The sequence below is a fragment of the Tachypleus tridentatus genome, chromosome 13 (genome assembly GCF_004210375.1).
Source record: "Tachypleus tridentatus isolate NWPU-2018 chromosome 13, ASM421037v1, whole genome shotgun sequence".
Taxonomy (NCBI): Eukaryota; Metazoa; Arthropoda; class Merostomata; order Xiphosura; family Limulidae; genus Tachypleus; species Tachypleus tridentatus.
The window spans coordinates 93,786,836-93,810,481 of record NC_134837.1 but is presented as its reverse complement, the minus strand read 5'-3'; the positions used below and the strand labels follow the sequence as shown (position 1 = coordinate 93,810,481).

Genomic DNA, 23,646 nt, shown 5'->3' with positions numbered 1-23,646 from the left:
ACAGAATGACTAAAACTGGGAAAGCAAAATATTACTTAATCGCAATAGAGCTAGTGTTCCATTACTAGAAAACGTTGCTCTCTATTATAACAATTCTACGTGTATGTGTATTTTATATGTGGCTATCTTGACAGGTGTCTAGAATCTCTAGATAAGCTGGATTATCAATCCGCAATGTAGAAATCAACGGAAGAATACGCCCTGGTGACTGCACGCAAGAAGGTGGAGTTAAAAGTTTAGGATGTTTCTGTTGGAACCAGTTATCACAGACGGCCTGCCACACACACACAGCATTATCTTAGGATTACTTTAGAGTAGTGATTTATGTGATTCATCACACGTAAATATTTATCTCGGTCTAATAACATAGTGTTATACGTAGTAGTTTTATAAATTATTTGTAGATATTGGAATACATAATAATATTGTATCAGTCGCTTTTATTTTGTATTGCTTTGTTTTTAATGAAAACTTTAGAACAATTGTTTTTTTTTTATATAAAAGTAGACTGCCTTTTCTAATGAGGCATAACATCCGGCGTTTTGATGAATAGGTGTTTGATTTTATATTAGTTGTCCCATATATTTCAATAGGAAGACTAATTACCTTCACCTATTGTCCACGAACGATAAAATAATTCCTATGAGAAATACCTGGAGCCCAGGGAATCGTTTGAAAATGGAGGGTTAATAACTACACGATTTATTAAAAGGGTGCTAATAATAAAAGAGTGTGTGTTCGTGAAGTTATAACAAGACAAATGAAGCTCAAACTGTTACATATCTTTTATAATCTCTCAGGTTTTCTCTTTATATTCTAGAGATGCTCATTTCTAGTTTACTCCTTTATGCATTATTCAAATTACTGGGATAATTATTACGTATAATAAGTACTTGTGTAGCATTTAGGTTAAAAAATAATAATCAGGACAGCGTACTTCGCCGGTAGAGAGCACTGCTGTCATTAAGTATGAAGAGTGGTAAAATTGACAAACTTCTAGTAGTGGTGACACTCAAAGCGTGTTACTGCTGTAGAGTGGGGCGCTAACTACTTAGTCGCCATGCTCTCCTATGTTCTCTGGCTACTGCTCTTCCAAGGTAACTACACTTTGGTTAAAATATAATATCTATTTAAGCATTGGGTGAAGGTGTTTTAAAATTAGCAATTTTTTTCTGATTGTATGTTTGCTTTATTTTTTGACTAAATTAAAGTGCTTTGTATTTAATATTTACAAAAAGTATTCAGAAAAAGTGATTAATTGTGGTTATAAAAGCAGGTAAGATATACTGTGTATAGTAATTACACGAAATTCTAAACTGAAAGATTACCACAGGTGTGCATTTCATCTTACTAATGTAGAACTTAGTTAGATATTAAATAAATAAATATTCTAAAAAAATGCCATTTTAACACGTGTTTAAATAAATAATTAATCTAATTTAGGGTTAGCAAAAATTAGAAAAGTTACTCGTGAGTATTCATCAGGAACATAAGACTGGTTCATTTATTGACACACGATTCACAGTTTAGCATGCTAGGCTACTCACGCTCAGGGATGGTGCTTTCTCCGCATTTTTATTTTTGAGTATTCCAAAAGGTAGCAATTCAGAATACTAAAGCATTTCGAGAGAACATGGATTATAAATTATCGAAAATCACCTAATCCACTTGATAAATATTCATTGTAGCAACTACATATACACTATGTACTATATACTAGCTATTTCACGGTGCATTTGCACTTTCTGCTAGAGCTATGTTATTGTGCATTATAAAGTTAATGTACTACTAATTTTGAATTTCAGTTCGTTGACTGTAAGTTTGCTGTGATACGTTCTCCTGAGCTCAGATTTTTATTATGGTAAAACATTTCATATTGAGCTCTATAATCCTCTCCAGAGGTATATATATATATTTTCGCTTTAGAATTCAATAAATAAACTGTATACAGCACTGCAAAAAATAAAGGTAAAAATGCTACTGTATCATAAGGTGATGATGAGAAGTTATCTGATGTTAAAAATGTTACAAACAGTCCAACTAATAACGACCTATCATTGTTGCCAGGTAATCTATTTCACATATTGTGTCGAAAATGATTTTATCATTAAACTTTTCGTTATTTTGTACTTGCCACTTTACATTAAGCAAAGAAATTTTATTCAAGTAACGGTAAATCTGATTTGATTTTAAGCGTGATCTGTAATCATTAGTAATATGTTAAATTAAATACTGTCTAAGATACATTTTGCTTGTTTGTTTAATAGCAAAAGAATAATTTACAACTAAAGAAGCGCAAGTATTTAATTTGTTAGGCCTAATCCTTTATTGATATGTGTCTAAACATGCAGACGATCATATGAAACTGTGTGTGTATGTGTGTAGTCCACTAATACTTTGTTGCAAAAACGATCGATTTTTGATTACATTTTTTTCTTGCATGCCGTAAAGAAGTTCATAGTTCGTGTTCTTCAGAGTTAATGCCTTTTGCTGTCATATAATAACATTTTCTACAAAAATATATGATCTGAGCTTGCACCGAATGAATCTAATTTAATTTTTATGTTATGAATAAGCAAATGTTGATTTAAAACCGCTTCATTGGAGGCATTGTGTTGATTTACTTTTGTTCTTTTTTCATAATATGAGAATGATTTTTGTACTGTCTGAAAAACCTACGCTCTGCTACAAAATGTTAAGGTAAAATGTAAACGTGATGTAAGGTTATTAGTTTCAGATACTTTGATGCGTAATAATTTTAAAAGAGAATATTGATAGAAAGATAGTGTTTACTAGAAGAGAACAGAAAGATTCTTATTAGGAAGGAGATTGTCAGGTGGTTTTCAAAAGTGCAAATAGTTATCGGACGTATTTTTTCAATTTTACAGTTTTGTTCATATAAAATGAGGAAAGTTTTAGAGTGCTGACGGACAAAATAGAGAGAGAATTTCAAATTTAACGAAAGTTATCGGAGCTGATCAAGTAAGGAGGATGAATTAGCTAGTCATTAGTTTTACAGCCGTTTAAATACTGAGTTACTTAATTATCCACTAATTAGCTTTTCAAATATAATAATAAATATCATGGGAAAATTTAACCGTAATTCATAACCTTCAGTCAAACAACTTATCACTTTGGGTTGTTTTTATATCCTTATCTTATTGGATTCAGTTTTGATAACTGATCATATTAGTTGTCAACAGTTAATCATATATTATTTATAATTTGAGGTCACACACGAGTACTTAGATACCTGGGATCTCCTATCCACTCTCTCTGATTTGCTTTTGTGCTTTATTGTTAAATGAAGCAAGAGTGGTTGAAGGACACGAAAATGCTGTTTTGGCGTGTATCATTTAAAAGAAAACCTTGCACAATAGCTTACATGATTAGAGCACCGTATTTAGTAACGCTTTAAGTAATTTAGACGACTACTGAAAAGGTCAGCTCAGACAGCGTGAAGTAGTTCATGGCGTGAGTGATCTTCTACAGAAAATCTCTTTAACATTTAAATGTCGTGCTTAATTGTTTCGATTAGTATGCTTTGCTAAACCTTTTGATACCATCTAGTCAGGCCACAGATTTAGTTCAACAAAAGCGTACGTACAAATAATTCGCTGACACTGTAGAACTGTTACAGTGAAATATACGATTGTATGTATAGTCTGTTCTCGGAAGAAAATTGTATCTCATAACAAGCTATTATGTTAAAATAGATATTATAAGATTATTAAATTGTTTTTAAAACAATTTTTGGCCAGTAACTAAACTATGCTTAGAGGAAAATCTAACGGTGGATAGGCTATTTTCAGATCAAGAGTTGTGTTTAGTAAAGAAATTATAATATTCAGAGGGAAATATGTGGGTTGGTGCTGTTTGAAAAAGAAACATGTTATTTTGAAATTTATCTGTTCGTTTCATTTTCTTCACTTGCTTTTTTTAATAATTATTTTTAATAGTGAAACATTTGTAACATGTGCTTTAATTTATTAGCTACATTGTGCTGTGAACTCTTGTTTAATTACTAACAAAGGACTAGATATTTATAGCTAAGCACTTCGAATTACTTGACGTTGGTACTAAACCGTGCAATTTGAATGTTTGAAATATTAGTATTTTAACAATTAGGCTTTTATACTAGATAACGTGAAAGGTAACTTTCCAATAAAGCTATAGAGAAAAGAGTGGAACATATTAGCTTTAGGAAGAACTCTTTCCTATTTAATCACTTTAAAAATATTTAAAAATCATACAGTAATTACTTTCATACAATAACAGTTTATCGGTTTAATAATACGAACGACTCATATTACGACAGTGTATAGAGTGATGGAGGTATAATTGCCCGAATAGAATATAAAATGATTATTTTGCATATTTTTTTTACAAACGGCGCTAAAAGAAATCGTTAATAAATATGAAACTACAAGAATATTAGCTAAAACATTATTAAAGTACCGAACAGTTTGTTTGTTTTTTGAATTTCGCATAAAGCTACTCGAGGGCTATCTGTACTAGCCATCCCTAATTTAGCAGTGTAAGACAAGAGGGAAGGTAGCTAATTATCACCACCCACCGCCAACTCTTGGGCTACTCTTTTACCAACGAATAGTGGGATAGACCGTCACATTATAACGCCCCCACGTTGAAAGGGTGAGCATGTTTGGCGCGACTGGGATGCGAACCCGCGCCCCTCGGATTACGAATCGCACGCCTTAACACGCTTGGCCAAGCACCGAACAAAAAATATTTTTAATAATTCCTGAAAAACTTGCCAATCGGAACTGTTTTTGTAGCTAACACAAAATGTAGTTATAAATTTATGATTATTTGCTATATTTACTCCTTTTTTCGTTTATTAACTCCACCTCAAAACGGAACCTTTCAAATCTCCGGGCGGATTTTACGAGTTTTAGTTTCATATTTGATATTAAAACTGTAATTACACTATTGAGTGTCACTGTGTCGTTCTTTACTCATCCTATTAACCTTTAGTGAGTTGTGAAAAGACAGCTATGCTCTGGGAATTTCGAGGTACTTTTTGTAAACGAAATGTTTCCTACAATCTTCGAACCAAAGACCGATGCAAAAATAGTAGATATAAGGAGAAAAATATAAACAGTAAATATCTTGTGTTAATACAATCCTTAACTCAACGTATTAAATAATTTGTTGAAAGTGAATGTTTTAGCTGTTAAACTTTAGGGTGAAATCAAACATGATAGCAGAGAATTATGTTGATAAACATTAGTAAAAAACGATGATACAAAACTCGGCGAATAGTGTTACCAAGGTTTTTACAGTGATTCTAATTACTTATTAATAGGTTTTATTTTTTATGTGTCTCCTTCCATTTCTAAACTTAAACGAATCGATGAGGTTTTTATTTGTTTTTTGAATTTCGCGCAAAGCTATGCGAGAGCTATCTGCGCTAGCCGTCCCTGATTTAACAGTGTAAGGCTAGAGGGAAGGCAGCTAGTCATCACCACCCACCGCCAACTCTTGGGCTACTTTTTTACCAACGAATAGTGAGATTCACCGTAACATTATAACGCCCCCATGGCTGAAAGGGGGAGCATGTTTGGTGTGACGGGGATTCGAACCTGCGACCCTCAGATTACGAGTGAAGTGCCATAACCACCTGGCCATGCCGGGTCTGAGGCTTTTTAACAAATTACCTTAAACATAGAATATTTTAGTTCCATCGAGTATCTACTAATGCTTAAAGTTTTACTGTTATTTATGTATTATTTAGCTGACACTATAACAGTATTATTTAATAACGTCTTTCACAACCAGTCGTAACCTATACCCTTGTTACTAAACTTGTATCTCATGCTTTGCAAACACATATAAAGGTATGTATGTAAACTAGTTTCAACAACATTAGTTTCCTACCTATTTACTTCTACTATATATATATATATATATCTTAGTAACATGTGTTGTAATAACATGAAATATCTTAATATGTACATCAGATTTACAGGCAGATCTTATACTAATTTGGCTTAACTTCTTTATATTGTGAATCTAATTTGACTTAATTCTTTTATATCTTGAACTTTAAATTAGTTTAATACTTTTTCATCAATAGTGTTTCTTGTTTATGTAAACATTTTTGTTAATTAGAAACTAAAATGTAATTATGTTCTCGTTGCTAGTAAGAGACACAGATTGAAGTTACTATAGCCTATTCTCGACAAAGCTTTTTTACCTCAAGAATAGATCCTCAGGCTGAAGGTTAACTAGGTTTACAGATAAAGTGAAGAATATGTTAATACTGAGTACTTTTCAGAAAAGTTTTAAAAGATCATAGTTTGTAAATATTCTCTGTCGTAATGTTTGTATTCTGTCACTTGTCAGTGGAGTTAAATCACTCGGTTCACTTACTTGAATCTAATGTAAACTTAATTATTCTATCAAGGTTTTTGTTTATTATACGTTTGCATTGGTAGCATTTATAATGAGAGATTCTAAAGTAGAAATATATCATTGGATGATTAGAATAACAAGTCGGTGTGATATTGTTCTATTGATTTTTTTAATGTCATTTCTGACGTGACGTTTGTCTAAATAAATCTTGTGACTACACAATGTTTAAGTTATTTTTTAAAAGTAGTGTATATATTTTCATTAACGTAAATCCTGTTTAATTCTTAAATATTAAATAAATCGTATTTGTATGCGTAAATGTTTTTTAAATAGATGTAAAATATTTTTTAATTCTGTAATATTTTTTCGCAAAGAAAAAAAACAATATGGTCGAGATAGTAATGTAGTTTTTGTATTCTGTGGACTTAAACACAGATTATATATAGATAGAAACATGTTGAGTAAAACTCACAATTTATAAACATGGAAACAAAAATATTTCATACGACATTTTAGGGAGCTTAAGTTTAATGCATACTTCTCTAAACGAAGATTAGAAATAACATTTATTAATGTACCTTGTATAACTAACATAAAGTAGCCTAAACAGTAGCCTTGACATTCAAGATGTTAAAAAATATTTTCTCTATCACCCCAACATAAACTGGAAACAATATCACTGTTAAAAGCCGCTCTTCCTTTAAAAAGAGTTATCAAAGATTCTAGAAGTTTCCAGTTTCTTTCCTCGAAATGAAATGTTAATCCTCTAAAAGTAGCTGACTTATTAAATCTTTTTAAAACTAAATTATTTAATTTTGATATCTCAAGTGCTTGAGGTTTTTAGCCTTTAAATGTACACACTTTACATGGATTTTAAACCACAAAGTGTTACTGAAACGTCACAAACTCAATAATTTCTTTCTTTTTCTTTAGCGACACAAATTTATCAATTGCACTGAGTATAAAATTAATTTTTAATTTAATAAGTAACATAATTCTTTGTATTCAAAGAAACACTTCTATTCACATTTTTGCAACAAATTATTTTATAAATCGATATGTTTGTTTAGCACAAACCTTAACAATGAGTTATATCTGCTATATCCACCACAGGTATCGAAACCCGGTTTTTAGTGTTTTTAGTTTTCCGACTTAGTGGTGAGCCACCAGGGAGCTAAATCCATAAATGATACTAAATAAATGTCTTGAATTAATAAACTTCAACTGTTCTTGATGAAGATATATTAGAGACACAAAATATATTTAAATAAATGAAGGAAAATTAATTTATGTGGTAAAGTTTCTCAACAATAATGAGGATTTAATTTGAAGAATGTTTCGATCATGAGGCGTCCAAACAAGTTATTTTGTTTTCAGTATTTTATAATTAGGACAAAAGGTATGCTATTATTGACTATAGAACCATTTATTATTTAGTGGTTATCGAGCCAGGCTGGGAATTAGTTATTAAAGTGCCAGTTAATTTTGTTATTCTATTCATAATAGGATAACGATCTACTAGCGCTTGTTGCTTCTGTTTGGTTTGAATTTCGCGGAAAGCTACACTAGGGCTATCTGCGCTAGCCGTCCATAATTTAGCAGTGTAAGACTAGAGGGAAGGCAAATAGTTATCACCATCCACCGCCAACTCTTGGACTACTATTTTGCCAACGAATAGTGGGATTGACCGTTACATTATAATGCCCTCACGGCTAAAAGAGCGAGCATGTTTGGTGTGACAGGGAGTCGAACCCCCGCCCCTCGGATTACGAGTCGAGTGTCTTAACTACTTGGCCATATCGAGCCGGGTGTTGCTCTCTGGCTCCTTTACTTTTATACAATTGTTTAAAATTATGGAAAGCTTCATCTGAACTCTTGTTTCTGATCTGGCCGTTAACCCACTTGTGCGTAAGGTGCTGTTCTTGTTTAAAATACCGATTGTACTTTCTATATTAAAACAGAAGTTAAACTTTTTTCCAGTGGAATTTTGAACTAATATTACAACAATCCTTTTTTTCCCCCCAATACGAGTTTCAACACGTAAAAAATTCTGGTTTAAGTCGAGCAACTGAGTCTTCAGTTAAGTTCAGTTATAAAGCCTTTTGTGTCAGGTTATAATTAATCAAGAATATCAAGTCGAATTAGCAATAAATATCCAATATATAAAATGTACATATAATTTGGTTCCATGATTTATAATATAATCGCAATTATAAGCAACTTGAAATTAAACGATATTTGCAATGTAGAAAATTATTTTATGCCAGGAATTTTGCAAATACAGTTAATTACCTTATACTGGTCTCTCTATCATCAATAGTATTCTCAGTTTATTTGCCGTTTATCTAATTTTATGGCTACAGAATTGACGTTTTGTAGTTTGAATAGAACTCTGTTTCTTGACAGTTACGTATGAAACCCAAAATTATCGTGTTTGAAAGAGATATTAAGTACATTAAATTGTGTCGTAAAAATACTTACACATGTTTGATTTCACATGGTTTAATTTTATTGAAAACCCAAAAAACAATATTTTAACTAATGATCTTAAAACCAAATATCTCACTTTAATTTTTTTTATTAGTTTATAGATGTTACTGAAAAGTTTTTAGCGTACAACTCAAATTTCAAAGGAAAATGAGTGAAGTGACACACGGTCCGATAATTACGCCCCAACTGAAATAATGATATAGAATTGAAAAAAAAAAGAGTTGATGACGATTTTGTAAAGAACTATAACTGAGAGAACAGTGAAAACATTTTCCATGCAGCTTCAACTTGTATAAGCTATGCCATTTGACTTGAAAACAAGATTTATTATACTATAACCCTTCTGGTTGTTGACTATTGGTTGCAACTGTCATCTGGTTGATGGTGAAAAGTTCAAGACATTCTTCTTCTGCTTACTCCTTGAGTTCATGGACAATTTATCACAAATTACCGTTTGTTTCAGTGGAGTTAAATCATGGCTGGTACTTTTGAAAAGTTATCCAAATGAAATAATGTTATAATAGAAATTCCATTAAAGATAATCTGAGGAAGATGTTGCTGCAGGACTAGTAAACGCTCACTTTGTTCGAATGTTCTACTAAAATGACAGTTAATGACAATAAAATATTCTTAAGGAACAATAGTTATATAAATGTATTGTAGTGGTACCTAGATATTTCCATCAAAGAAAAAAGAGAAAACAGAAAATACAATTCATGGCTACTTTTAGATCTCTGTCAGAATGGAAATACCGTATTTTCTGATTATAAGTCTTTAGCACATTAAACCACAAAGAACACGCCCGTTCTAAGAAGGGAACATTTTAAAGATTTTTAACGTCTATATATAGGAAGCAAATAAACACAAACGTCCGTGTCCTATTAGAGTAATAATGATGTTTTAGATGGTTGTTTATAGGCTTCATTGTTATGAATACTCTATATGTTATATAGAGAAATAAAGAAATGTTTTGCTGTATCCGCTAAGTAAGTTTTCATTGGGCTGAAAACAAGTTTTGTTATAATAAAGCTAAGCACAGTGAACAAATACACTGGAGACTACCATAATAACACCGCTTTTCCAATGATACAGAATCGCATAACTCTTTTACAGCTTATCTAATTTGAGGAATAACCTAAGGAATTTGGATTTTTGAGAATGTGGGATAATTTAATGTCCTGAAGGGATCTGTAAAACATTACTAAAATACTTGATAGATAAGGAGGCATTAAAAGTTCCAAGAAAGGGATGATATACTAAATCGTGCTAGTTATGTCGAGAAATACTGAACGGACCATAAAACTTAGAAAACAAACAAAACATTGTTTACTGCTTATCTCATGATTTGGTAATTTGGAAATTTCATTCAGTCATATAAACTGTAAATCGAGAACGTGCAAATTTTTGGTATACTGATAAAGGAGAGATGAGTTGGCTACAATAAAAAACTTGGTCGTAAATGAGAGTTTAGTTGGTTAGAATAAGGGACCTGGTAGTAAAGTAGAGTTGAGTTGGTTATAATAAAGAACCTGGTAGTAAAGTTGAGTTTATTGATTAGATTAAAGAACCTGGTCGTAAAGTAGAGTTGAGTTGACTGGATTAAAGAACCTGGTAGTATAGTAGAGTTGAGCTGGTTAGATTAAAGAACTTGGTAGTAAAGTATAGTTGAGTTGGTTAGATTAAAGAACCTGGTAGTATAGTAGAGTTGAGCTGGTTAGATTAAAGAACCTGGTAGTAAAGTAGAGTTAGGCTAGATACTTGGTTTATAAACTGAGGAAAAGATCTGTGCTTTTAAAGAGGTTTTATTAGGGAATTTATCAAATAAGATTTTTCCTTTTATTGTACAATATGTTTAATTTTCGATTGATTATCACTAAAGATAAAAGAAGTCTTTACGGAATTTTGTCTTGTAAAGAATTCAAAAATTACCTTGTGAAATGAAATAAATCAGTAAAAAACAAAAATCTCTCATTTCAAGAACTGAACAGAAATAAATCCTCTTGTCAAAAATTAATTTTCTTATGTGATCTGTCATCAGATATGAAGTTACGTTGATTAATTTTCAACGTGTGTAAATACTTGAGAAAATACACTAGATTTGTAAATAAAATTTACCACTCTTCTTTTAATATGTATGTATATTAAAAGATGTGCTTACTAGATTATTAGTTAAACTATGTTAATTATTTTTGGATATATGTATTTTATGTGATTAACATGGTGTTAAAACTTTAGGCAGTACAGAGCACTTGAATGTATCTGCTCCCAGAATGTGAGTTACTGTCGGAGGTATGGAACGTTTATACGTAAAGGACAAGTTAATCATTTTATAATTTGAAGTTAAAACAATCGCAGTCATTAATTTAAGACTGATAAATAAATTCATGTCAAAATAGATAATCAGTTTTGTAAGTTATGATTTGAAGGTATACGTAGTACCAATTTATTTTTGATGTTTCACAGGAAATTAATAGAATAAAATTTAAACTATGAAAACTAACTATTATTAATCCCATTTTTATAGCACAGAAACCAAAGGCATTTATTTGTTGAAAACTAATAAAGGTTATTAAACATCTGCATGAATTTATGAACACTGTGAGAAAAGTCATAAAATTAATAGCTGAAATATTTTATTGATTATCGAAAACTTTTTAAACGAACGTCTTACGTCTGTACATTTTAAACTTATTTAAAAGTATTTGAAAATAAACACTCACTTACGATTGCCATATAGCACTTTTTGTCAAAAATTTATTTTAGTATTTAGTTATGTTAAATTGCAGAATTTTACTTTCTAGAAATTAAAAGATAATTCTAAATCAACTGAGATGTTGTAGAAAGATTTATGCTTGGCAGTGTTTTACTTCGTTGATATTATGCCAGATACTTTTGCCATATTTCTCTTGAAGTAGGTATATTGTGTGAAATATCTTATTTAAATATGACATATATTAAAAGGATATAAAATGCGAGATAAGAGAAACAATGATGACAGCCATAAGTATGTAGAAAACTTAACTCTGTACTCGGGAACCATTGTTGTAAATTCAAGTTAAGTAAAGCAAATTGGAGAAAGAATATAACTAGAAATTTAGAATACATAAGAACAATTGTATTTCAGTTTTTTTCAGTATCTTTTGTCCTAATAAAAATAATGCTTTCATGTAATTAAGTGAAGAGAATAATGTCTAAAACTTTTGTTTGCAAATAGTGCTAAAGGTATTAATAAACCTTGCCATAAGAGTATTAATCTCCCACGACGGAAATCTATATAGAAAGCTTAGTACTAACCCTACATAGTACAAACGAAATGCAGCATGTAATTTTATTTCGGATCTTTTCTTACCAACATTTACGTATTTCGATCAAATTACTAACCATGAAAAATGCGAAATTTAAATAATTTGTTCCACATTTACCGTAGAATAAACTCTTCAGTACCTAATCGTTCCTCGCTGGTACAGCGGTAAGTTTATGGATTTACAACGCTAAAATCAGGCATTCGATTCCACTCGGTGGAATCAGCAAATAGTCTGATGCGGCTTGGCTATGAGAAAATACACACACTCAGTAGCTAAGCATCAATTCAGGTTATAAAAGACGAAGTAGCTCAACAATAGATATTGTATTTTCTTATAGCAAAACCATATCGAGCTATCTGCTGAGTTAATAGGTATAAGACTTTTTTTTCAAGCATACAAATTAAACTTTAACTCTATCAGTGTCGAACTTCATTTTTGAATGAGGTAACTGAGAGAGCTCTTAGTTAATAAAGATTAGTTCTGATACAATCTGTCGAAAAAGCCTCTTCACACGGAATATCAATTTTTAAGAATATAATTACCCATTTGTTAAATATGTATCAAAGTCTTGAAACACCAACAACGGCACAAAAGTAGCAGTTATAATATTTGATACTATTATTATGCGTGTCTATGAGTAATATTTTTATTGAAACACGGTTTATTTTATTTCTAAAATTTTGGGGAATCATTTTTAAACAGATGAATCGCCTGAGAAGAATTTATATTATTTGGAAGTGGCGAGAAATATTTGAATATTTACAAATAGTTCTTATATTTCGTGAATATTTTTACCTAATCCTAAGTTGTATGTCTACATTATTAACAATGCAGCGAAAATAGCTGAGACTTGCAAATATTAGCTCTTTATTTAAATTCAAAGTTTTCCATCATCTTTACGCTTAACTAAAGTAAAACACGGCATGGCCAGGTGATTAAGGGACTCGACTCGTAATCTGAGGGTCTCAGGTTTGAATCTCCGTCACACCAAACATGCTTGCAATTTCAGCCGAGGGGACGTTATGATGTGATGATTAATCCCTCTATTCGTTGGTAAAAGAGTAGCCCAAGAGTTAGCGGTGGGTGGTGATGACTAGCTGCCTTCCCTCAAGTCTTACACTGCTAAATTAGAGATGGCTAGTGCAGATAGCCCTCTTGTAGTTTTGAGCGCAAATTCAAAACAAACAAACTGAAGTAAATACAGTAACCATCTGTAGTTTTGGTAGTAGAAATATGGCTGTCATTCATTATGTATTAATAATATAGTATGTATTAATAAATGTAGTTTGGTCGAAACGTTGTCCTATTTTTCTTTTTATTACACCATTTTAAGCACATTTAATGTTATCAAATGAACCATAATGACTGCATTTATCTGTATTACTTTCATGACCGTCAGAGCGGAGTCTGAGACTTTCACCTACTGACATTTGTCTATATCTACAGAAATTATCTGTATTAAGTCAACGTTTCGCTATTATAGCTATTATACGTCAGGAGCTATGGACAAGGCAGAAGTTTAGTACTGAAGTAGCGCTGTTATAAGGTATCGGTAGCTCGTGAAGAAAATGTAATATCGAAAAGTCAGCTATTAAAGAACTACTGGTTGTTATTTTATTTACATTAATAGAAACGACACTTGTACTATTTGGTCGTTGTCTTCTATAATTAAACTTATGTCTGGAAAAAGATTACTTTTTCATTTCGGTTAGTAATAAGCCTGCTACTATTATTGTGTAAAGCAACGGCAGAAATCTGCAGTGTAACTGAATGTGTCATCGTGGGCGTCACATTCAAGTTATTAGTTTGTCAAAGCAATTATTAGTCCATATATCGATGAATAAAACTATAATATCACTGAGAAGTGGAGAAACAACAAGACGAGGTATTACAGCAAGAATGACACAGCCTCCTGTATGAACTTGGTTTCATTGAAAGCGTTAGTGAAAGAATTAGAAAGATCAAACCAGGGATAAATTGTTATTCAAATATGAAAAGTGAAATATCAGCTTATGAAAAAGTTATTAAGAAATCCAGAATGTGAACTCGTTACAATGGAAAATAAAATATAGGAATTCAAATACACGTTGAAACTGGATCAAACATGGGTTATAAATTATTTGAAAATTGAAAATTAGTGCTTAAACGAAATATCTTAATACAACAAGCTTAGAAAAATGGCTAACAAGTTATTTTACTTTTCAAGTATGAAGTAAGAATTATGTACAGATTTGACATTTAATTTTACACGACTCGAGAAGCATGGTTCATGAGGGGAAATATTTATTTAATCCAATATTTCGCATTTATTTAATGCTTTACATGGTACTGTTCGTCATTATGGTTTGTTTACAAAAGTCCACTACTGAAAGAACAGCTCAACATTTTGAGCAGTAGCCGTTATTGACTGATTTGTTTTGAATTTTGTGCAAAGCTACACAGGAATATCTGTGTTAGCCGTTCCTAATTTAGCAATGTAAGACTAGAGGGAAGGCAGCTAGTCATTACTACCCACTGCCAACACTTGGGCTAGTCTTTTACCAACGAATTATGCGATTGGTCGTAATACTATAACGCCCCTACGGCTGAAAGGGCGAGCATGTTTGGCGTGACAGAGATTTGAACCCACGACCCTCAGGTTATGAGTCGAGTGCCTTAACCATGTGGCCATGCCGGGTCAGGCCGTGCCTTTATTGAACTAAAGTTCATTAGTCCTGATGGTTAAAACAGTAGAATTGCAAGACTAATTTTTGAAGCTCCATTTTTCAGTTTAAAAATGGCGTTTATTTATTGTCACAGTTACAAAATACAGCGGTTAGCAACTTGTTTAAAAAAATAATTTATACAAAAATAAAGTTAACACTAAAAATATTTCAAAAGTTTATTCTGTAATAAAGAATCTACTACGAATTTTACATATATCAACAAATGGTTAATCCTAGATTCCAGTAAATAGGCTTAACGTTCTGATATTTTTAAAAATAATATTTCATAAGACCAAATACATTTTCTTTTTTTAAACATAAGATGGCTACTAGTAACTAATATAAGGCCCCCCACTAGAACACCGTGAGTTTACAAAATCTGGGGTTCGATTCTTTACGGTGGATACACTACACAGACCAGTATAGTTTTGCTACAAAACTAAAATTTTGATCATTAGTCATGTGAACGCTGTTACGCAGTAATTTGCGTTGCTTCAAGTAAACTTGGTTTTCTCAGTCTTCCCGAGTTCGAACTGTTAGGAAAACTTTAAAACTCAATGCTTATGTTGGCATAAAAGGTTATTAAAACGGATAGTGCCTATATGTTTCTATGAATGAACAGTTATAATGCCTAGCTAATATGAACATACGGAAGCATTCTATAGCTTCGAGGCATTTTCACCTGATAAATTATATAATTTATATAATGTTACAAATACATTGTATATACAAGTTTTATTAAACGTTTTCATTCAAATGTGGTTTCAAGAGAAACTTTTGTACTTATGCTTTTGCCATCTTCTAGCCTGATTGAAGTAATTACAACAGTGACCTACAGTACCTTTCATGTTTAGTCAGCACTCAACTTCAAGGCTTACAACGCTGAAATTTGTGGTTCTGTATTTTCTGCGGAGAACAGATTGTGCAGTTTTGCATTAAAGTAGACGGACATTTTGTATTATTTAAATTATTAATATTGTTATCTGTTCTCGCCCATAGTTTAAATGTTACATCTGTGATTTCCACTTTATACGTTAAATCTATGACTGTTAGCACGGGTATATTATATACTCACAGGTTATCACATAAAGTAAGTGTTAAAGTAATATGGACGCTTTCTGATCAAGTGCCTTTAGTAATTAACAAAAATCATTCATTTAGTTATTTTTCTATATATCATAGATACATTTAGTTATTTTTCTATATATCATAGATACATTTAGTTATTTTTCTATACATCATAGATACATTTAGTTATTTTTCTATACATCATAGATACATTTAGTTATTTTTCTATACATCATAGATACATTGCTAAAACAGTAAATAAAGTATACTTGTTTGTTGTGAAGCACGAAGATATACAATGAGCTATCTGCCTTTGATTATTTACAAATGACTTGTATTGAACTCATGTTTAGGAATATATTCAGATAGAACGAAACATCGATTACTAAAAACGACTGTGTGTTTGTTCCCTTCAGAATAAAGCTACATTGTGCTAAGTGTTCTGTTTACTGTGAGGATTCGAATCCCGGCTTTAATGTTGTGAGTTTCTAAACTTACCGCTGCCCACCGTGGGCAGGCAGTTGTAATTTATATTTCAAAGCCTCTTATTTTCAAACGAATTCAAAAGCTGACCGACTGACATTATTTGTAACTGAAAATAATTACACAATGGGCTATCTGTGTTCTGCCTACCACGGGTATTGAAACCCGGTTTCTAGCGTTATAATTTCAAAGACATACCGCTGTGAAACTGGGGGACAACTGAAATTGAAAAAAATATATTTAAGAAATAATTTTTAAACAATTACCATCTTTCATTTACGAAACTCTGCAATTTATGGTTTTTATATTGTTAAAAAATTAGCAATGGATTTCTTTTATATTCCGGCATAAAAATTATTTGTTCAAGACAACGAGATTCACCAAATGGTTTAATAACGACTTTCAAAGATGGAGAAAATTTAATTAAAGTATTCAAACTTGAGAAAATATGTAAAAATAATAAAATAGTTTTAAAAGGGTTAAAACAGTACAAATAGATAAAAGTATGTCTCTATTTGTTTTGACAAGTTAACATGTCATCATCAGGAGAAACTATCGCCATATTTACGTTGAGCTGAAGTCGCTGGCCATCTTTTAAAAAAATACATTTGTTTAGTCAGAAAAAATTGTAAAGTTCACCAATTACTATTTTTTCTTAAAATTCTGGTCAAATATGATACATTAACGATCTCAAAATACAGCTTAAATTCTTTCATTAATAGGACGCGAACCCTCACTTTCGCAGGTGTGATACGCTATTATATTATACTTAGCCAAGGAGCTATCCTGATGAGCAAACTATGAACGCAAGAGTCATCCTCTGGGCACGATAACTGCTAGGTCACACCCAACTGAGAAAAGATATCAATAAAAAAACAACAACAAATGATCATGAGATTCACAGTTTTGGTTCTCTAACCACTCAGTCGAGTGGAAAATCTTGATAATTTTTTTTTGACGAATGAATCGAACACGACAGATGTGGATACATTTGATCTCTGTCGTCAGGACTGAAATGTAGGGCCAACATCTTTGCTTCTTTTACCTTTAAAACCACAATTTGTTTTTAGTTACCAAAGTATAAATGCTCCGTAAAGCTAGCACATGTTTTCAGTATATATCAAAACCTCTGATTTTTAGACGTTCCGCTGCTACCGTTAAGAAAACACACACAAAAACAGAATACGGCTGAGTTTACGTGTATAAGAAAAAAACTGAATAATATTTCCTTAAAAAGTTTCACTTTCTTTAGTATCAGTTACCTGTAAGTTTCAAAACCATTTCAATATATCCCTGATAAATTATGGTGTGCCTACGCGAATGATTACTTAAATTGCAAATAGGTGTTAGCTATGTTTAAGTATTTTGCTCAGTTTTTTTATGTATTCAGGATATTAACAGGGTTGTTATTAAATCACCCTTTTTCCTGTAAAACTGTGGTTTATTTATTTCATTATTTTGCACAAAAAGTAGTTAAATTCTATATTGCATTTTCCATCATTTTTGTTGCAATTGTATTTTGGTTTCAACTTAGATAGCTTCTGAATGAAACAGATATCAATTATTACTTGTTTCTGAACATTTACCGGTATATCAGTTAGCTAGTAAGTTTGTTCAATTTCTCTCAAGGCTGTTCATGGGATTATTAATTTGGAAGTGACAGATTAAAGGAAAGGCAGTTAGTCAAAACCATCCATTGCCCCTCTAGGCCTATCTTTACTAACTTAAAATGATACTGAGCGTCACAGTATAACGCTCTCACAACTGAAAGGACGAGCATGCTTGTTGAAGGGATTCGAACACGCCACCCGCAGATTGCGAGCCACGTGTCCTAACCACCAAGCCATATCATACCTTAGCTAGTGAAGAAACCTTATCACATAATCATTTTACATGCTTTTAGCATGTTTTTAACAAAAACCAAGAAAAAAAATGCACATTTTCATTATTGTTTGTTTTCTGAATTTCGCGCAAAGCTACACGAGGGCTATTTGCGCTAGCCGTCCCTAATTTAACTGTATAAGACTAGAGGGAAGGCAGCTAGTCATCATCACCCACCGCCAGCTCTTGGGCTACTCTTTTACCAACGAATAGTAGGATTGATTGTCATATGATAACGCCCCCACGGCTGAAAAAGTGAGCATGTTTGGTATGACGTGGATTCGAACCTGCGACCTTCAGATTACGAGTTGAGTGCATTAACCACCTGGCCATGCCGGGCCTTTTTATTATTATAAGATAAATTTGCTCTACATGCATGAAATTGTTCATTTCTTTGTAGTTTACTTTTAGTTTATTAGAAAAATTCTTCTAGTTTGCCCTACTCAAATGATTAGAGCATAATTTTTGTAGCAAAAAATGCAGAAACAAATACGAAACAAAATGTTTACTACAAAACATCGATACATCATTACCAGTGACAACCACCCTAAATCCAACTAAAAATGATGATGAAATGGACGTATAACATGAGATTAGTAAACCTAAAAGAAATACTTCCTTTTGTCGTTCACGAAGCACTAGAACTCCAATTTCCTGTTCTGAGTTATAACTCTTCCGTGGCTACCGTTTAGTGGTCATCCGTGAACTTAGAGCCACTTACTGCATGAGTTATAGCCAGCTCGATTTACGGTAAAAACGCTAGAAGTTATATATTCATTCCGATTAGATCATATATATATATATATACTTTGGGCTGGTCCGAATACCAATAACGTTAGGAACTAAATGAATATTTCATCATGTGATTACCTGATGTGCAGCTTAAAACGGCTTACGACCAATGAACACCGTTTCATGGATGAACTCGGTTTGGTCTATGTTGGAAGGTGTAGGTTCTGCATTTTTATGAAGTAACTGTGTGGTAACAAGTACTTTAATATCAACTTTTTTCATTATGCTAGGCAAAGAAAAAAACGGAAACAGCGATAATTTTAAAAATAGAAAAGCTAAGTAGGTCAAACCATAAAATAATTACACTTGGTATAAGAAGTAAAATGTTACGTTTGACTTATCTGCGTAGACAACGTCCGTAACTAATAGAATTGAAATAAATATTTGACGCCATTAAATACTACAAGATTTCAAGTTAGAAGCTGTACAAGGTAAATAACTTTGCTAATTAGAATTGTTACCCTAATTTTAAACACAAAATCTGTGCAGTTGCCTGAAGTAAAGTAAGGCACAACAATATATACTTCATACGAGTAAGCAGCCGAAATAGGTACTATATGGCCTTCAAATAATTTCAGTCAGTTCATAACCGAACATGAGGTCTTCCAATCCGAAACTGTAAACTTCTTATTTGTTCTGCTGAGAAGCAAAATTTATGACTATGTTATTAATGTAATACTATTTTAAATATTATATATATTTTGCGCGCGTCTGAAAATTGAATCGTACCTTTATTTCATACATTTCCTTCTCAGGCGCATTGAATGTTTGACTTTCTCTGGCACATTTTTAACATAATTGTTAAAACTACGATTGCTAACAAGGAAAAGTTATGCACCCATAATTTGGACATTAAGTCTGGTTGCCAGCCCACGTACGTTATGAACCAACAGTTCATATATTGAATCTATGATTTAACTCACGGGTACGTTATTAACCAACAGTTTATATATTAAATTTATGATTTACAGTAACTTGTAGTAACTGATAAAAAATATCATTTCTTAAATTTTCTCCACACATCATGAATATATTATTTAAAACTATAAATAAGACATCGTTGTTCGCTGTTACGCACAAAGCTATACAATGAGCTATCTGTGCTGTGCCCACCGCAGATATTAAAAACTAATTTTTAGTATTATAAGCCCTCTGCGGCCCGTCATGACCAAGCGCGTTAAGGCGTGCGACTCATCATCTGAGGGTCGCGGGTTCGCATCCCCGTCGCGCCAAACATGCTCGCACTTTCAGCCGTGGAGGCGTTATAATGTTACGGTCAATCCCACTATTCGTTAATAAAAGAGTAGCCCAAGAGTTGGCGGTGGGTGGTGATGACTAGCTGCCTTCCCTCTAGTCTTACACTGCTAAATTACGGACGGCTAGCACAGATAGCCCTCGAGTAGCTTTGTGCGAAATTCAAAAAACAAACAAACAAACAATAAGCCCTCTGACATCCCGCTGAGCCGTCAGGGGTGAGATATGTAAATTAAGTATTTTTGTTTTGAATATCTAGCATTTAAATTAAGTTGAAGAAATATTGTGCTAATTTAAAAATTCATTTTAATGACGGTGTTCCTCTCCTTTCTTATGAATACCATACCAACATTAATATATAAAGCTATGATACATTAATAATTTTAGACTAGGTTCTATAGAATCTGGACTAATTACTTCACACCATGAAAGTATTAATACAAAAACAGGAATAAGTTACTTCACACCATGAAAGTATTAATACAAAAGCAGGAATAAGTTACTTCACACCATGAAAGTATTAATACAAAAACAGGAATAAGTATCTAAAGGGAACCATAATCCGTTTCTCAGAAAAGCAGTATTGTTAGAACTATAACCATTTGTCATTCTTCAAACCTCGATATTTTACTTGACGTTTTCTCTTCTGTTGTTTTATAAAACTCATCTTGTAAACCAAAGATTTCTTATCTAGAGAAACTGGAGTTACCAAAATGCTGCTGAATATTTTGCAGTTCTTTGACTATTTCAATTTTTTAAATTTTATTTCAAATTACCAACGACAGTAGAAATCAATTGGAGAAATCGAACAGGTCTGACTTCTCGAACGTGTTTGCTGGAGGCAAGAAAACTGCCATTAAAATCTGTTCATAAAAGTACGTGTAAGGTTTGTCCTAATATCCATGCATCAGTAGGTGTCAGGTGGCGTTGTCATTATCAACGTTATTCCACTTAAGTACACAAGAATGCAATTAGTTTGCTTAGCCCTGGAGGATTTTTTTAAACTTTGTTTCATCTAAACTCTGTTTTACAAAAGTATATTTCCTGACTTTTTTCTTCTTTATCTACTTATCAAACATCTGTGTTTAACATTATTATTTATTTCAAACGAATCGTTTCTGTCGCTCCTCGTACGTTTTTTTAAAAAATATATGAATATATATATATGTATATACATTGTTTTTTTTTATTTCGAGCATTTTTACATGTTTGTATCTTTACTCCTTTCACCCCTCAGTAGCACAGCAGCATGTCTGAGTATTTACAACACTACAATCCGGGGTTCTATACCCGTGGTGGGCAGAGCACACATAGCACATTGTGTAGCTTTGTGCTTAATTACGAACAACAGTTTACTCCTTTTATATCACAATTTCCACTCACTGCCATTCCAGTTTATATTCTTCGTTTCTGTGCCTTATTTCCATATCACTGTTTTATCTTTCTTCCTACAAATGTACTCCGCTGAAATAACGGTAAGTTATCAAGATTACATTACTACCTTAAGGATTCATTTCCTCTCGGTGACAACTGCAGATAGTATAGCATGATTTTGCTGTAAGAAAACACACATTCATTATACATTTGGTAATTCTCTCAGGATTGTTATACATTCCTATATCCGAAAATCTATCCACCACTCTTTTCTTCATGGTCTTTCTTGGTTGTTTGTTTATTTGTAGTTAAGCACAAAACTATACAAGGGGCCATCTACGCTCAGCTCACCACGGGTATCGAAACCCGGTCTCTAACACTGTGGTACGGGGGAATATCTTTCTTGATCATCATCTTGTCATTTCTTGTTTTCATAGTTCAACTTTTTACTTTGTATTTTTAATATACATTCAGCCCGTTATTTTCCCACGGTCTGAGATATTGACATATATATTTTATTTCATATAAATTCTGCTCTAATTTTGGTGGCTACCTGATTTTATTTTCATCCATTTCTCAGATCTCTTTAGTGTTTTACATTTCTTATTATCACCATTCTCACATACGTCCTGATAATTTTATTTTTTATACCCACTTTATCTTCTATTTCTGTACTTTTACCTTTTTCGGTCCTCCTAGCTATGCTTCTCTTTTATTTATATCTGTCTTTACAATCCCTGTATTTTTTACCCTTATGCAGTAAATCTTTGTTTGATATAATATCAACTTCAGTTCCTTATATCATTGCTTGGTGTATTTTAAGTTATTTTACTTTAAAATTATTTGTTTTGTTTGTTTGTTTTGGAATTTCGCACAAAGTGGGATTGACACTTAACATGTGTTAAGGCGTTCGACTCGTAATCGGATGGTCGCGGGTTTGAATCCCGGTCGTACCACATATACTTTTCCTTGGAGGCGTTATAATGTGATGGTCAATCCCACTATTGTTTGCTAAAAGAGTAGCCCAAGAGCTGGCGGTGGGTGGTGATGACTAGCTGCCTTCCCTCTAGTCTTACACTGTTAAATTAGGGAAGGCTAGCGCAGGTATTTCTCGTGTTGTTTTACGAGAAATTAAAAACAACCAAAATTTGTGTTACATTGTGTTATCTTATTTCTCTCTTTTTGTTCAGAGATTTTATCTTTTCATTACAAAGTTTACTGTACTGTTTTTGTGTTTTTTTTGCTGATACGTCAACTTTACTTCTGTTTTTAAATCCTTTCGTTTTTTAATGTTTTTTTTTCTTCTGTTCTCACTACTGTCTTTTTTTATGCTCCAAGTTGTCTACTGACTTTTCAACTTCTGTACGTCTCTTTAGACCATGTTACGTGTATTCTTTCTCAAGTGTCTCTTTTTTTTGTATATCGATGTTAATATTTTCCTTCTTTCCACAATTTTCCTACCTTAAAATTACTTGCAGTACGTACCCCTTTCTTTTTTCTGAATTTCTATAATTTCTTTAGTCTACCAATAATTTTTAATCTTGCATGATATTCATAGCACAACAACTCGTTACTTTTATTTACAGTGCAACGATTTATATTCTCAAGTTAAATGTAGTAAAGCCACACTCCAGATATAAGTTTAAATAATGTCTATTTTGACGAACGTTTTGCATTTCCAGCGAGATCATTTATCCAAGAAATAATAAAGATTAATAAAGAAAAAATATATATAGTTAATGCACGAGATTCACTAGGTAGAATGACTCAAAGTATATTTATACCTTTTTTTTTCTTTCTGGGTGAATGAGAGTTAATATAACAAATTCGAAAAACTCAACCAATAGAGCAATAACAACGTTCTTTATTAATTGTTTTAGCGACATAAATTTTAATGTTGCATATAATGAAGAAACAGA

General features: G+C 32.2%; 1 protein-coding gene across 2 annotated transcripts in view; it reads left to right on the top strand.

The window, feature by feature from the left end:
• The first annotated feature begins 995 nt into the window (after positions 1-995).
• The window catches only part of LOC143239179 (uncharacterized), a 51,530-nt gene continuing 28,879 nt past the window's right edge, over positions 996-23,646 (top strand). For both annotated transcript variants that reach the window (XM_076480044.1, XM_076480043.1), the window contains exon 1: positions 996-1,097. In XM_076480044.1, coding sequence (XP_076336159.1) covers positions 1,061-1,097 — 37 coding nt within the window. In that variant the 5' untranslated portion in view covers positions 996-1,060. The remainder of the gene's footprint in view (positions 1,098-23,646) is intronic.